This window comes from Styela clava, chromosome 7 (assembly GCF_964204865.1).
Source record: "Styela clava chromosome 7, kaStyClav1.hap1.2, whole genome shotgun sequence".
Lineage (NCBI taxonomy): Eukaryota > Metazoa > Chordata > Ascidiacea > Stolidobranchia > Styelidae > Styela > Styela clava.
The window spans coordinates 13918153-13931826 of NC_135256.1; the positions used below are offsets into that span (position 1 = coordinate 13918153).

Here is a 13674-nt window from a genome sequence, read left to right on the forward strand (position 1 = left end):
AAATTAATAACTTTTCAATTTGAAACACGCTGTCAGTCAGGTGGAAGTGGAGAAGGTAAAATAAATTTCATTGATGACGTCGCAGTGTTATATAAAAGGCCCCTACAATACCAATAGCCACACTGCTGCCGGCCCCACAGAATACTTTTGTGCAGCGGTGATTATTGGATAGCCGACTTTGTTTTGTGTCAATCGATTCTTTTTAAGACTTTTTATTACTCGCGAAGTAGACTTTCTAGCATCTAAGCACATTTATTTACTTTGGTGATCCAAATCGGTAACTGATAATATATATTAGGTAATATATAACTTAGCAGCAATTGCACTGCATAGAACAAATACATTGTGACTAGTATCCAATAAGCCATTCGACGTTCTGCGTTACACCGTTATTTCTACCGATTACAAAATTAAATTCAATTGATGAAAATGAGAGCTTTGTGGTGGGAAGGAACCACAAAAACCCTTTCATACATTAAGGACGCAGTTGAGCCTAGTGTGGTCGAAGCAGATGATGTAAAGTTAAAGATTGCGTTTTCAGGTGCGATAAGTGATGCTGTTGTATCACTTCGCATTTTCTACGATGTATCGACGTATTGTTTATTATAATTGCAGGTGTTTGTGGATCTGACTTCCATTTTATGTCCGGGGAAATGGGAAAGTTTGCACCGAAGAGTGATGGAGTTATATTAGGTCATGAATACTCTGGAACTGTAGTTGATATTGGTTCTGCTGTACAGGATCTGAAGGTATCATTAGTATTAATAATTTACTCTGATAAAATATGGGGACTTCTATGCGTAACGTCGCTGGAAGATCTAAAACCGCCAAAGTCTAGTTTGGTTACTCTGCATGTGAAAGTAAGTTTTTATCATTATTTTTTATTATTTTTTAGTTCAAAATTAAATCTTCTGCAGGTCGGGGATACAGTTGCAGTAAATCCCAATAATTTTTTCAAAACTGTTCTTGGTGTAAAGAAAATAAACCCAACTTTTGTGAAAACAACATTAATATTGGAGTGAAAAAGAATGGAGGTTGGGCGGAGTACTGTGTTGTGCCTGTCAAATTGGTAAGCGTTCGTTTAAATAATTTCAAAATTATTGTCATTGGCGATATTTTCAGGCAAGTTTTATCATTGGTACCTTGTATATCGATGCCAAAATTTCCACTAATGACTTTTCATGCTCGCAATTCCTTGGAAGTTTTATCACGTCATTATCATTTTGCGTCATGTGAATTTGCTAATTTTTATGTTTAAAACTATTAAAAACGAAATTCGTTCAAGGTTTTCTATCTGCAATTCATAGTGTTATGTTGGTTTCGAATTAACAACTTGCAGGTGCATAAGTTACCAGAAGGTGTGTCTCTTGAAGGTGGTGCACTGGCTGAACCTTATTCTTGTGTATTGAGAGGCTGGAACTTGATGCATCAAAAACCGATAAAAACAGCCAAAGTATTAATTCAGGGTGCTGGAATAATTGGATCCATGTTTGCCTGTTTGTTTCATGTTAATGGGTACAAAGATGTAACAATTTGCGAACCACATGAAGTACGTCGGAATATTTGTTCTGGTAAGGTGGTAGGCAATTTTTAAACTTTTAAATCAATGTTTATAATGTTGTATAAGGTTTATATGACTTGTAACAGGGTTGAGGCTGGGATATGAAATTACACACCCGGATGAATTAGACAAGATGATGTCAAGTAAAGACGAAGACACACACGGTTTCGATGTAATCTTCGATTGCACAGGAAATTGCAGAGCTGTTCAGAAAGTAAACTTTTGAAATTTATTTTGGTTTATTTACGTTTCCCATATTTGGATGTAGGAACTATTCGAGACAAGCTTTTTATAATATTTATATGTTTATATTTAAAGACAATCAATCTGGCACGTCGAGGCGCTTTCATCTCGATGTTTGGCTGTTGTCCAGCAAAAGAAAAGATCGAAATTGAACCGTTTCAAATATATTGGAAAGAGTTGAAAATTGCTGGTTCATTCATCAATCCGTTTTGCTTTGAAGAAGCAGTTGCTTTTCTGAAAGATTTGAAGGAGTACAAACTGTTGGATTTGCAAAAATTTGGCGTCAAAACTTTCGATCTGTCTGAATACAAGGCAGCGTTTACTACACTGAAAAGTGGAGAGGTGTCAAAAGTAATTTTCAGATTATGATTCACTCATAATACATAAAATTGAAAGTAAAAGTATATTGATATAGGTAGTCAGAGTGTGATTGATATAGGTAAGCTGAGTTGTATTATTACGACAACTTCAGGTAAATACAGAGGCGCCTTTAATATATAATTGGCATGGAGTCTTGGTTATTATTTTCATTACAACAGCCTCAGACTTAGTCAGAATAAATAACCATGGGACAAATTTGGTATAATGAAATAAAACACAATATTTTTCAAAAATATTAGTACAGATATGATACGCGACGACAGGTGGACAAAGTCTGTGTTGTACCGGCCAATAGGAAAACTGTGTTGTTTGTAAAAAATAATCTAAATTTGGGTTTACTATCACGCTGTGCCAATCAATTGTCTTATCATTAGCTGTCTGCTCAAGCTTTATACTCTTATATGTGATTAACACTCACAAATGCTTGTGCCTTTCAATTTATTAAAAAATTCACATTTTAAACATTGCTTTCGCTGCATCTCCACGTTTGAGAGATGCGAAGGCAGCTTCGAAATCGGATAGTTCAAAAATTTTGACTCCTATTTTATTCAGATCGAGTAGATTTTTTTCGTTGAGGATTTTCAGCATTCCAACAGCTTCTTCAAAACAAAATGGGTTGATAAAGGAACCAGATATTTTCAATTCTTTCCAGTAAATTTGAAATGGTTCAATTTCAATCTTTTCTCCCGCGGGACAACATCCGAACATTGAAATGAAAGCCCCACGGCGTGCCAAACTGATGGTCTGAACGAAAATTTTTTTTGAAATGTTAGAATATTTACAGAGGATTTTAAAGATGGTAAAACTAATTCTGTTGCAACCTAAATCAAGTTTCGAATACAATAATTTCAATTCATCAACAAGTGCACTTCCGAATTATCGAAAGTGTATTTTGTCTTTCCTTTTTATATGAATATGAGCAATATCAATGTGAACAAAGAGAAATTTAACGACGTACCTTTTGCACAGCTTTGCAATTACCAGTACAGTCAAAAATAACGTCAAAACCATGGGTATCCGCATCTTTGCCAGCCATAAGCAGATCTAACTCTTGTGGGTGTATAACGTCATATCCAAATCCAAGACCTACAGTTTGGGTAAAGAAATAGCATATTAATAAAATAAACCCGTATATATCAATACTTAAAATAAAGGTGAGTAAACAAGCATAACCTGAACAAGTATTCCTACGTCCTTCATGTGGTTCACATATTGTTACATTGTTATATCCTTTAACATGAAACAAACACGCAAACATAGACCCAATTATTCCGGCTCCTTGAATCAATACTTTTGCGGTTTTCATGGGAAGTTGGTCCATTAATTTCCAGCCTCGTAATACGCAAGAATAAGGTTCGGCCAGAGCTCCACCATCTAATGATACGGTTTCTGGTAACTTGTAAACCTGTAGTATGGTATAAAGGGAATAGTTATCGCGAAGATATGTATACCGAAGAAATAACAAGTTACAGCAGTGAGTAAAAGCTGAGATAATATATTATAATACAGAATTTTCATAAAGTCCCTATACAATTTCAATTTTGTTATGAAGTCAGTTCTCAATATATCTCAACCAGGTTTGTTTTGTTTTATTCAGTAATTGTTCAAGTATTTTTACTTCATTTAATGCATCTGTAAGAGCCAAAACAATATATTGTATTGATAAATTTCCTTTGCAATTTTTTTTCAAGTCTTTTTTCAAGTATATATGGACACCCTATATATTTATCCATGTGGAGAGGGAATTCGATACTTTTTTAAACTTGGTTGCTTGGAAATAGATGACCATTAACATAAAAATATGCAAGAATCCCATAGTAGAAATTATGTAAGATTTGCAAACCTATGTCGGATAATCGAGATTCGGTAACAACTGTGGTCATAGCACCATAATTATGCTAACGATTGAGCAGATTTTGTGTACTTGCATTTTCGTTTTATGATTGCTGTTGACATTATTTAATTTTGAATAGAAATTTACTAACCAGTTTATTAGGCACAACACAAAATTCTGCCCATCCTCCGTTTTGTTTTACGCCAACTGCGACATTTCTTTCACAAAACTGTGGCTTTTTCTCTTCGTGCCACACACAGTTTTCACAGCAAAAATTTGGATCGACCGAAACTTCATCTCCAACCTGTAAATTTTCGAAAAGAACATATATATATTTTATATATTTTTTAACATATATATATATTATATGAGAATCCAAAATTGAATACCTTTATATATATATTACCATATACCGAAATTCCAGAATATTGTAATTTTATTGCATATGAGAATAGAAAATTTGGGAATTCCGATTTAAGTGCTATAAAGTATAAAAGTCAAGTTACTTAATATTATATCGAGAGTTATGTATCAACACTGTAAAATCAGTTTGTTCAAAACGTAGATATGCAAAGCAAATAACTTTGAAACGTTATTTAATCATTAATATACTAAAAGATTAGGGGTATTAGATGTAAACTGAAAGTTTTGGAAATTGCATATATACAAAGCAATAAATGAAAAACTCGTTTCAACCTTTATGTTTTCTACTCCTGTTCCAACTTCGACTACAATTCCTGAGAATTCATGACCCAGAACAACTCCGTCAGGTTTAGTAGAAAACTTTCCCATTTCTCCACCCATGAAATGAAAATCAGAACCGCACACACCTGAAGAAGAACGATATACATTACCTTTACCAGAAAATCAGAGGGTAAGTCTTCTTACGACTCTTTGGCTGGCATGATAATTTATATTAAAATGTCAGCATTCTGAAAATTTCGCATCAAAAAATTGTTGTGGCCTTTCGATTCGATTTTGGATTGATATTAATTGATTGACCTAACAAACCCATTTTGAATATATATAATTTTACAACGGGATGCCATATAAAATAATTTATTGAGTATTGATTACAAGTCTTGAGAGGACTTTAATTCAGACTTGAGGATCGAGCGAGGTTCTAATAAATACCGCGGTGCGGAGTAACTGAATATTCAACGAGAAATTTTGTAGAATTAGGACCGTATTTGAAGCGCCTATTGATATTTCCGTCCAGTATTCAAACAGTATGAAATAGTATGCATTGGTATTTATTAGACAAAAATATTATATATATATATATATGTTTAAGAAAAGTTGTATTTCTTCGAAGATTGAATGCTGAGAACGTTATCATATCTATCTATCTGAAATCTATAAATTTCTGAAAATGTTTACCTGAGAAAGCAACCTTTACTTTGACTTCATCTGGTTTGGTGACAGTTGGCTCTACGGCATCTTCCACAAAAGAAAGTTTTTTGTCATTTGCTTCCCACCAAAGGGCTCTCATTGTTTAGCATAAGAGGAAACTTCGAAAAATACTCTGAAAAATATTCAATTTCAAATTTGCAACATTACTGTTATTACAACAATAACAGAAAAAGGAAATGCCGCAGATGTATCGCTGTCAAGACTAAATAAACTGTTGACAAAATATGGATTCCTACCTAAAGTGAAATTTAGCTAAATAACAGTAGCTCTCAGCTGCAAGTATACAATAAAAATAAACAGTCCCACAAGCAATGCAGATACGACATGGTCGTATTTACTGTTATAGTACTAAACCAACCCGTCGTGCCCTAAATTATTTCTTAAATGTTATATCTTGTTTGCAGCACAACAGCCGAATAACATTTTCGTTCTGCAATAGATAAACTTCCCTCCACAAAAGTTAAACATTTACCAAAATGGTTCGACGACGGCATTATTGCAAATCAAACAATGGTACTTCATATCGACATGCAAAACAAACATACTCAACCTATCCGCTTTGAACAAGCTGTTGCTTACTATCTTTTATCGGCGTGTCTCTCTCCTTGATAATTGATAAATATCGGAAATTGCGACCTAAAAAAACTCTTAAGTACATATGTCTGCGTTCTGATTGTGTTGGAGTTGTTTGCATAAGAACCTTTCAACATGATACGAAAAAACTTTTTGGTCGTTTTAACTTCACGATAACGAGCTTTGCGGAAACCTACCTTTTTGTAATAATATTTTACGCGGATTTATCAGAGAGCATTCGAATAAACAGCACGACCCTTTATTACTATTTACTGTAATAATCTATTTAGTCCCAATACTATTTAAATGTAATTACCGAAATATCTACAGTCTCTACTCCTTCAGAGGTGAATAAACACACAATATGCGTGTTGCTTATGTACATATATTGCAAAGTTGCACAATCAATTTGGATCATTCAAAGTAGCAGATAATGTAAATTCTCATAACCCTTAATACAATCAAATACGAATTATTATATGTAGCCTACTTCAGAAGCAATAACAAAGTCAAGCAAACTCTTGTACGCGGAAACACACAATTAATCTTGTCGCATGGCATCAAACGCTTGTATGAAAAAGACATTCCTTGGGACTCGTGTAGGCTATATAGGACATGGATTGGGTTATAGCCTTGCTTTGCGCAAATAACTTGCTTTTTTGGACTAAGTGGGTAAAGATATTAAAATGTACAATAACCATCACTATGTACTCGCTATTGCGCCATTTGAATCCTAGTATTTCTCGCCATCAATTTTGATAATATCAATTATTACTGGGTAATGAGATAAGAAAATGTTGACCGAGTCACTGATGAGTGGTGCTTCAGTTTATCCGCAATTTATCGATAGAAGGCGATTGTGCATTAAACAAACTGCAATTGCTTTGTTATAAGTTTCTTTATTTGGATTAATTTGAAAATCGATTAGGTAAAAATAAAATGGATTTACTTCGCCGTGTAGTATATTCAGTAAAACTGAGATTAAACAGTACCTCCACGTAACCTAATCTCCTAATATATTCTCTTCTACTGCACAATACCAAAAGTTTTGTTTCATTAAATCTTGTATTCAAAGACCTATTTCATTTATTGACAACATTAGTTTGAAATATTATATTTTATATTTGATATTCTAACGCAGAAAACTTGTATTGGTGCGAAAGTCTGTAAGAGTGTCAGGAGAACTAAAATCAGTTACCGTTTCAAAATTTATAGCTAGTGGCATAGCTGACGCCATCTGAGGTAAATTAGAGAGATATGGAAATTACATATAATAAATCGGAAATTGCATAAAATAAACAGAAAAGTCGAACAGTAAACAACACAGCACATTTCTACAATTTCTTTTTGTGAATCAATACTCCACAAAGTCCGATAATTGCGATGGAAAAAACTAATTCCAAAGCAAACAGAGAATATAAAGCTGCTTCCGTGTCCGCTTTTGTCATCTGGTTTCCCAGAAATTCGATCGTATCTTCTTCTGGAGGTTCGGTAACAACTATTTCTCTGTCCAAGCAATGATCTTGGTTTTCTCCCAGGCAAGCAGCGTATCTAAATTTAATTTAAGATTGTTCAGGAATTTTAGAATAGATTTAGGAGCTAAGTATGATGCAGCTCTTAAGTCAATATGTAGGCTTGTTTATGAAAATTCTCGGAAATAGGAATACACTATATATAACATTATTTCGACAATAGCTTGTTACAGGTTATGGCAAAACGTAGTGAATTCTTCATTTGATAAACTTTGGTAGTTTAATTATTCGAACACACCATAATTAGTTTATTTTCATCTTTCGTTCCCACAAAACGAAGTAGTAGTGAAGATATATAAATATAAAGATTTTACCTCATGACATGGGCAATATAATTTTGTTCGTGAACTCCGTGAAACAGATGGGCCATAGGACCTGTTGCAAATATACCAACGTCTTCACCTCCGTGAGATTCACTACCCAGAGGTACAGCAGTTTGTTGTTCGTAGTATATGTTCTCTAAAATTTAATTCGAACTAATTTAGAATTTCAAAATTAATGTGTACCAGAAAAGTTGGGAAATATCCAAGTATATGCTCAAAAACTAAGCGGCATGTTGTGACGTGGCTATACTTAAGAAAAATAGATGGTCACAAGTTTTTGTGCGGCGATATATTTCCCACATATACAAATACTAATGAGCAATAATTCAATACCAAATACAAAAACAAACAATGAAATTTACTAGAAAATAAAATCAATAACCTTTTGTTGAAAAACTATCGACCAAAAGGGATTTTTAGGCAACCCAGCTTTGGGTAGCAATCCATTAGGTTGGGAAACACTGATCTACTGCACAATCAAAACAACATAATTTAGCTTCATTCTTACCCGTCAGCTCAACTGTCACGTTTTCACGAACGATGTCGTTATAATCAACAGTTGTGCTTCCCTGATACCCCGGTCCGTTTCCGTATGAAAGAGCAGTATATTGTTTCAAATCTAATGCTACATCTGGCTCCTCGTTTGAAGGTGCAAGACCTATAAATACAATTATTCAATTCTCCCAATGCATTGTAATAAAGTACAGATATCAGAGATAAAAGGCATCATTGACGCCTTGAGAACTATAGAAAGTCTTATTCCTATGGAGAAGATGTCAGCAAGTAGCGCTGCCACGATACCTGGAGCAATTCAAGACAATACCGTTACCAAGTTCAGCCACAGATATATAACGATATGTGAAAATGTACTATTATATGTAAGGACCGGAATTATTTATTACACCCCGGATGAGATGGGCGATGAAACCCGATATGTATAATCTGTAATTATAACACTGTAAGTCCAACGATTTACCCACCACCTTGACGCCGCTAAAATTTCCGGTTCCAATATAGTCGTAACCAAGTGGCCTGCGTATGTTTAAGCCGCTCTCAATGACAATATAGTCAATGAAGACAGCCGGGATGGTTTTAAATGTAGGCCTTTTATGTGAAATCGGTAAATTTAAAGTTGATAAAATCACAGATATGGTCTTGGAAGGCGTCCCGCTTTAAGGTCACAAAAATATGGTAACCCAATATATATATATATATATATATTGATAGTTTGATACAATATTGTGGTAAAACGTTTATTCACCTGTAATTGGATTTCCACGAACAGAATATTCTCCCATGTTGAAAGTATGACTATGATCTGCAGTGACAACAGAGAGTGTGTCTTCTACTGATGTCATAGACAAGCCAACTTCAATGGCATCGTCAAACGCAACGACATCTCGCAGGGATCTTTAATAGGAAATATATACTCAATTTTATGACAATTTGCGTTAAATTTCTTGGAACTTCAAACGTCTGGTAAAGCTCTTTCATACTAAAGACGATGGGAATTGTAATTGTCGACAGTAATTTTCTGACATTCATGCTTGCTGTATTTTTGCGTGTACGTTAAAATGCCTATTCGCACTTACAAGTGTTTGTGTATTTCAGTTAAAATTTCAATCAGCTGTCCATTTTTTAAAACTTACAAATATACTCCTAATAACAAATATATTCCTAACATCAAAAAGCAATCGGACTATTCCTGCTGTCGATAAAATATTCAAAGATTAATGGGAAGTTATGGTGACAGAAGAGTGAAGATTTGAGTCAAGCCCACCTTGAACAGTATTATGACGTCACATTTTTCTTGTTTGTTTTTAAGTAGTTATCACACATTCAATGGAATCCTAACTAGAAATTTATATGTCGGACACGAGGTTGACATATTTTTGACGTTTTCTCCTTTAACACATTTGAACTACAGCATTTTGTGAAAATGAATATAAAGAAGACGTACCTATAAGCGTTTCCACCGTGATGAGAATGATCTAAATACAAAATTAAAAGTTCACCATATTTTTTTAAGAATTTTCTCTATTCCTTTTGTTTTGGTTTAGTCTCTATTTATGAATGTCTTTGAATATTTTATTGATAACGTAGCTGCTAGAGTAGCTGTTTACCTTTTCTCCCTCAGTCACGTGATACTTATTCATAGTGCACTCTTTTTGGACAGTACTAAACGACGTAATAAATTAAAACATATCTACCTATTCGAGCACCTTCCACCAACAAGTAAAACCCATTTGGATTTTTCTGTAAAATTTCAATGGCTTTCCTTGTCATTTCAGCAAGACTTGGTTGCATGGTGGGATCTCGATCGGCCTCATAATCCATGCTGCCAGGAGCAAACATTCCTAAAAAAATGTTAACAAAATTACTATTGTAAGAATAAATTTTTTTATAATCAATAAATAAATGGATATCGAAAATGAGAATTTAATAAGGAAGAAAATGATAAGTTTGGTGATATAAATCAATGTAAGTGCATGTGAAATGTGTCGACTTACCCCACAAATGGTCAATATAATCAGGAACTTTATCGAACTGCTGTTTGTTGTGTACATACATAGCATTCTCTTGTGATGCTTCTACATTCATTTGCCATTGTTTAATAAAATCTTGTCCATCGGCTCTTTCATAATGATTCCCAGGATAATCTTCATCTTCTACTGTGTTTGGTCTGAAGTATCTCCGTCCTCCGCCTAATACGACCTATATACAATCTGCTTTCAGTGGTTGGGGAAATAAAACATGAATTCCCATGCGGAATAAATAGAAGCACGCGGTATGAAAAGCATTAGAACGATGTGCATGGGGCTATTGCTATTTCCATATAAACTGGTTACACACCTGCTACAATATATTTCGACCCTCTTGTACACCAATAATTTTGACTCGAAAAACATCACTTACATTGGTTATGCAACTTACATCGATATATGGAAGATTGTCGTACAGTTGATGAGCGATATCCTTGCAATCATTAGTTTTGGCTTCCTCTGGAAGATCCGAATCGGAATACCATGTTCTACTGGCTGAACTTGCAAATGCGGCAGCAGGTGTAGCGTGGACAACGTATGTGGTCGTAACTATTCCAGTCGATTTTCCTGAAGAGGACATACAAGTTGTCATTGCCTTATTTTGAAACAACAACGAGCAGATTTATGTCGAATAGTTTTGTCGGGTATACTGACTGTCTGTTTGGGTCAATTATGCCGTTTGGAGGTCTAGGACTCTAGAGTGAGGTATTTTAGGTGAGTGATGAATATAAAATAAGATTAATATCAATTCCGGCACATAGACACATTAGGTTAAAAAAAATGATTTCAATTTTAAGTTCAGATGTACTTGGTATAGTTGGTATTATCTGTGGCAGAGTGGGTAAGCTGACAGACATTGGTTTGAATTCAGAAGATTCGAGCACCGTTATTAAGACAAAAACATTCCGGTTTCCAATTTTTATTTAACTAACTTGGTGTCTGCTGGACGAATCGCCCTTAAGTAACATTTTCTTCAAACCACTCTAAATCAAGATTTAGATATATATACGAGAGAATAGAAAATAAACTGAAAATTTTTTTACACTGTACAATATTTTGACCGCAAGTGACGAGGACCGCGAAAGACTGTCAAGTCATCGTGACAGCGAGAACATACGGTAATTGAAAAGTTCAGCAACTGATAACGCCAAACAATGGTCACCATGATAAATATCACAAAAGGGGCAAAAGAGGACTTGAAAACAAAAATGATGACTGAGATTCACAACCTGTTATTTGCAATGTGCCTTCTGAGTTAGTTCTGCCACTAATGGTATAACTTAACGGTTAAGTTAACCAAGAATAAAGCCAAGAATAAAAGGAATTTTCAAATTATTTGAGTGTTTGAATACGACGATATATTCTAGATTTAGTGTCAGTAACATAATTATCCACAGTTATTACTAACATAATTGCGCTGGGGTAGGTTCACAGCTTTCAGGCAGTAAATGTTACAACTTTATCAAGTTACAACCTTATTAAGCCGTGAATAATAAGCTATTTCTTTTCAAATTTACTGAAGTACTGTAAATAATCGTTAAAATTTTTTGCTCAGTGTATGATGACAGAAAAAGAAGAACTTTCCAGTACTGCATATAATTCATACCTGCTTTCTTGGCCTCTTTAAGAACAGATTCCAATTCGTTTCCTTTTGAAGATGCACAATCACCATATCTTGTTGCTGCATTGACACCAACTGTGTAATATCTCGTTTTTACTCCACATAAAAATGCTGTTGCAGTTGCAGCGGAATCAGGAACTTGGTAATCTACGTTGTAAGTCTGATGCAGACAAAATCATTCATTTGCATCAAATCAGTATATATATATGTGATTTTTCATTTTATTTATGTACTCTTGATGAGGGAGAAATTTAAATCTTATTCGAGTCTGGACAAACGACAAATGCAAATTGCGAAATACTCAGAAATGAACCAATATTACTAATACATATTTGCTGTGATGCCAAGGCAAATCCTAGAATAATGGTGCAAAAAACTATATCCGACCAAAGTATACATGACATGCAGTGCCAGATATAGCATTTATTTCATTTTTAAGTGATTCAAAGTTTTAGCCTGCTTTAAATAGAGGTGGTTCGAAAATGGCTAATACGCATACCTTTGACAGTGCAAAGTGAGGGAGTGATTCCATAGCTAGTTTGCTCTCCTCGCCTGATTGTCCTTTCAGTTGTCCTTTCATGATTCTACCTGCAGTAACGCTCTGAAGGCCCATTCCATCGCCAAGATATATAATTGTGTTTTTGGCAACATTAGTATTCAAGTTTTCCTTATTCAAAGCATCTTTTAAAGTATTCTGTGCTTGTTCATTCCAATATTCCGCAGTCTCCTCGACAGCTAAATAAAACATATGGTATATCGCTGTTGTGTGTTTATATATCGCTTTTCAAGTCAAAAATATAGGTTTATGCGTTCAAGATACGGTCTTCAATTGTATATTGAGTTCTGTATTTAATATTATAAATACTTTATATCCTGTTACGGCACGAGTTTGAAATGTATTCGTAAAGACTCAATAAACACTAAACTTTACGATACATCAGGTTGAGTTGGCTATATCAGAAATTGTATTTATCTCAACCTTGAAAATATTTTATTCACCTGATATTCGACTCAATCTCTCCGAAAGTATTCTAGTGTCGTGATATTTTTCATCGTCGTCTTGCGGTGGCGATTGTGGAGTTTTTGATGTTTCTCTACGTAGTTGGTAATCATAAGACTGTCTTTTGGGTTTGTTTGCGCAATTAGGGTCCAACGGTTTCACATGATAAGGATCATTTTTATCTTGCTCAGATGTTTCAACACATACTTCACTATTCTCACATTCTAGTAACTGTGCGAGAATAATTACTACACAATATACCAAACGCAACTTTTCTGAATTCATATTCTATATCGCAAATTGCATTATTAGAGATACCAAAACAGAAAAGAGTGTTTTTAATGATTGGTTGAACGTCGACTCAGTATACGCAAACAAATTCGACAAATATTTACTGTGAATAATGCAGTGAGCAAATCAACATGTCGCAACTGACGACCGCGGGGACATCGTGCTTGATTATCACATGCTATAGAATTATTATTGGGCCGTGAAAGTACCAACCAAATCATTACATCAAGAAAGAAATGTAGTATTTTTAAATTTGGCAAATACTGGAGCCTTTTATACTGTATTTTATTTCCCTCAATTACTTATCACTCCTAAGCAATATACTCATATATTGAATGTAACACAAATGCGACGCTTGT

General features: G+C 34.4%; 3 protein-coding genes across 3 annotated transcripts; 1 reads left to right on the forward strand and 2 right to left on the reverse strand.

Annotated features, from left to right (window-relative positions):
* Positions 1-143: 143 nt before the first annotated feature.
* Positions 144-2468, forward strand: LOC120328946 (uncharacterized). The gene is made up of 6 exons (XM_078114423.1): positions 144-541; positions 616-749; positions 918-935; positions 1340-1571; positions 1648-1775; positions 1820-2468. Exons 1-6 carry the CDS (start codon positions 424-426, stop codon positions 2171-2173), a joined length of 984 nt encoding a protein of 327 aa, XP_077970549.1. The 5' UTR covers positions 144-423; the 3' UTR covers positions 2174-2468.
* Positions 2469-2606: 138 nt separating this feature from the next.
* LOC120328157 (D-arabitol-phosphate dehydrogenase-like) lies at positions 2607-5539 on the reverse strand. The gene is made up of 6 exons (XM_039394575.2): positions 5400-5539; positions 4716-4849; positions 4171-4323; positions 3359-3590; positions 3144-3271; positions 2607-2929 (listed from the first exon to the last, which is right to left on the reverse strand). The coding sequence occupies exons 1-6, from the start codon at positions 5509-5511 to the stop codon at positions 2636-2638; spliced, it is 1053 nt and encodes a 350-aa protein (XP_039250509.2). The 5' UTR covers positions 5512-5539; the 3' UTR covers positions 2607-2635.
* Positions 5540-5988: 449 nt separating this feature from the next.
* On the reverse strand, positions 5989-13396 carry LOC120328206 (alkaline phosphatase-like). The gene is made up of 12 exons (XM_039394635.2): positions 13024-13396; positions 12524-12759; positions 12010-12184; positions 10795-10970; positions 10371-10575; positions 10071-10217; positions 9821-9851; positions 9122-9270; positions 8369-8518; positions 7852-7996; positions 6322-7556; positions 5989-6068 (listed from the first exon to the last, which is right to left on the reverse strand). Exons 1-11 carry the CDS (start codon positions 13307-13309, stop codon positions 7340-7342), a joined length of 1917 nt encoding a protein of 638 aa, XP_039250569.2. The 5' UTR covers positions 13310-13396; the 3' UTR covers positions 5989-6068; positions 6322-7339.
* Positions 13397-13674: the final 278 nt, after the last annotated feature.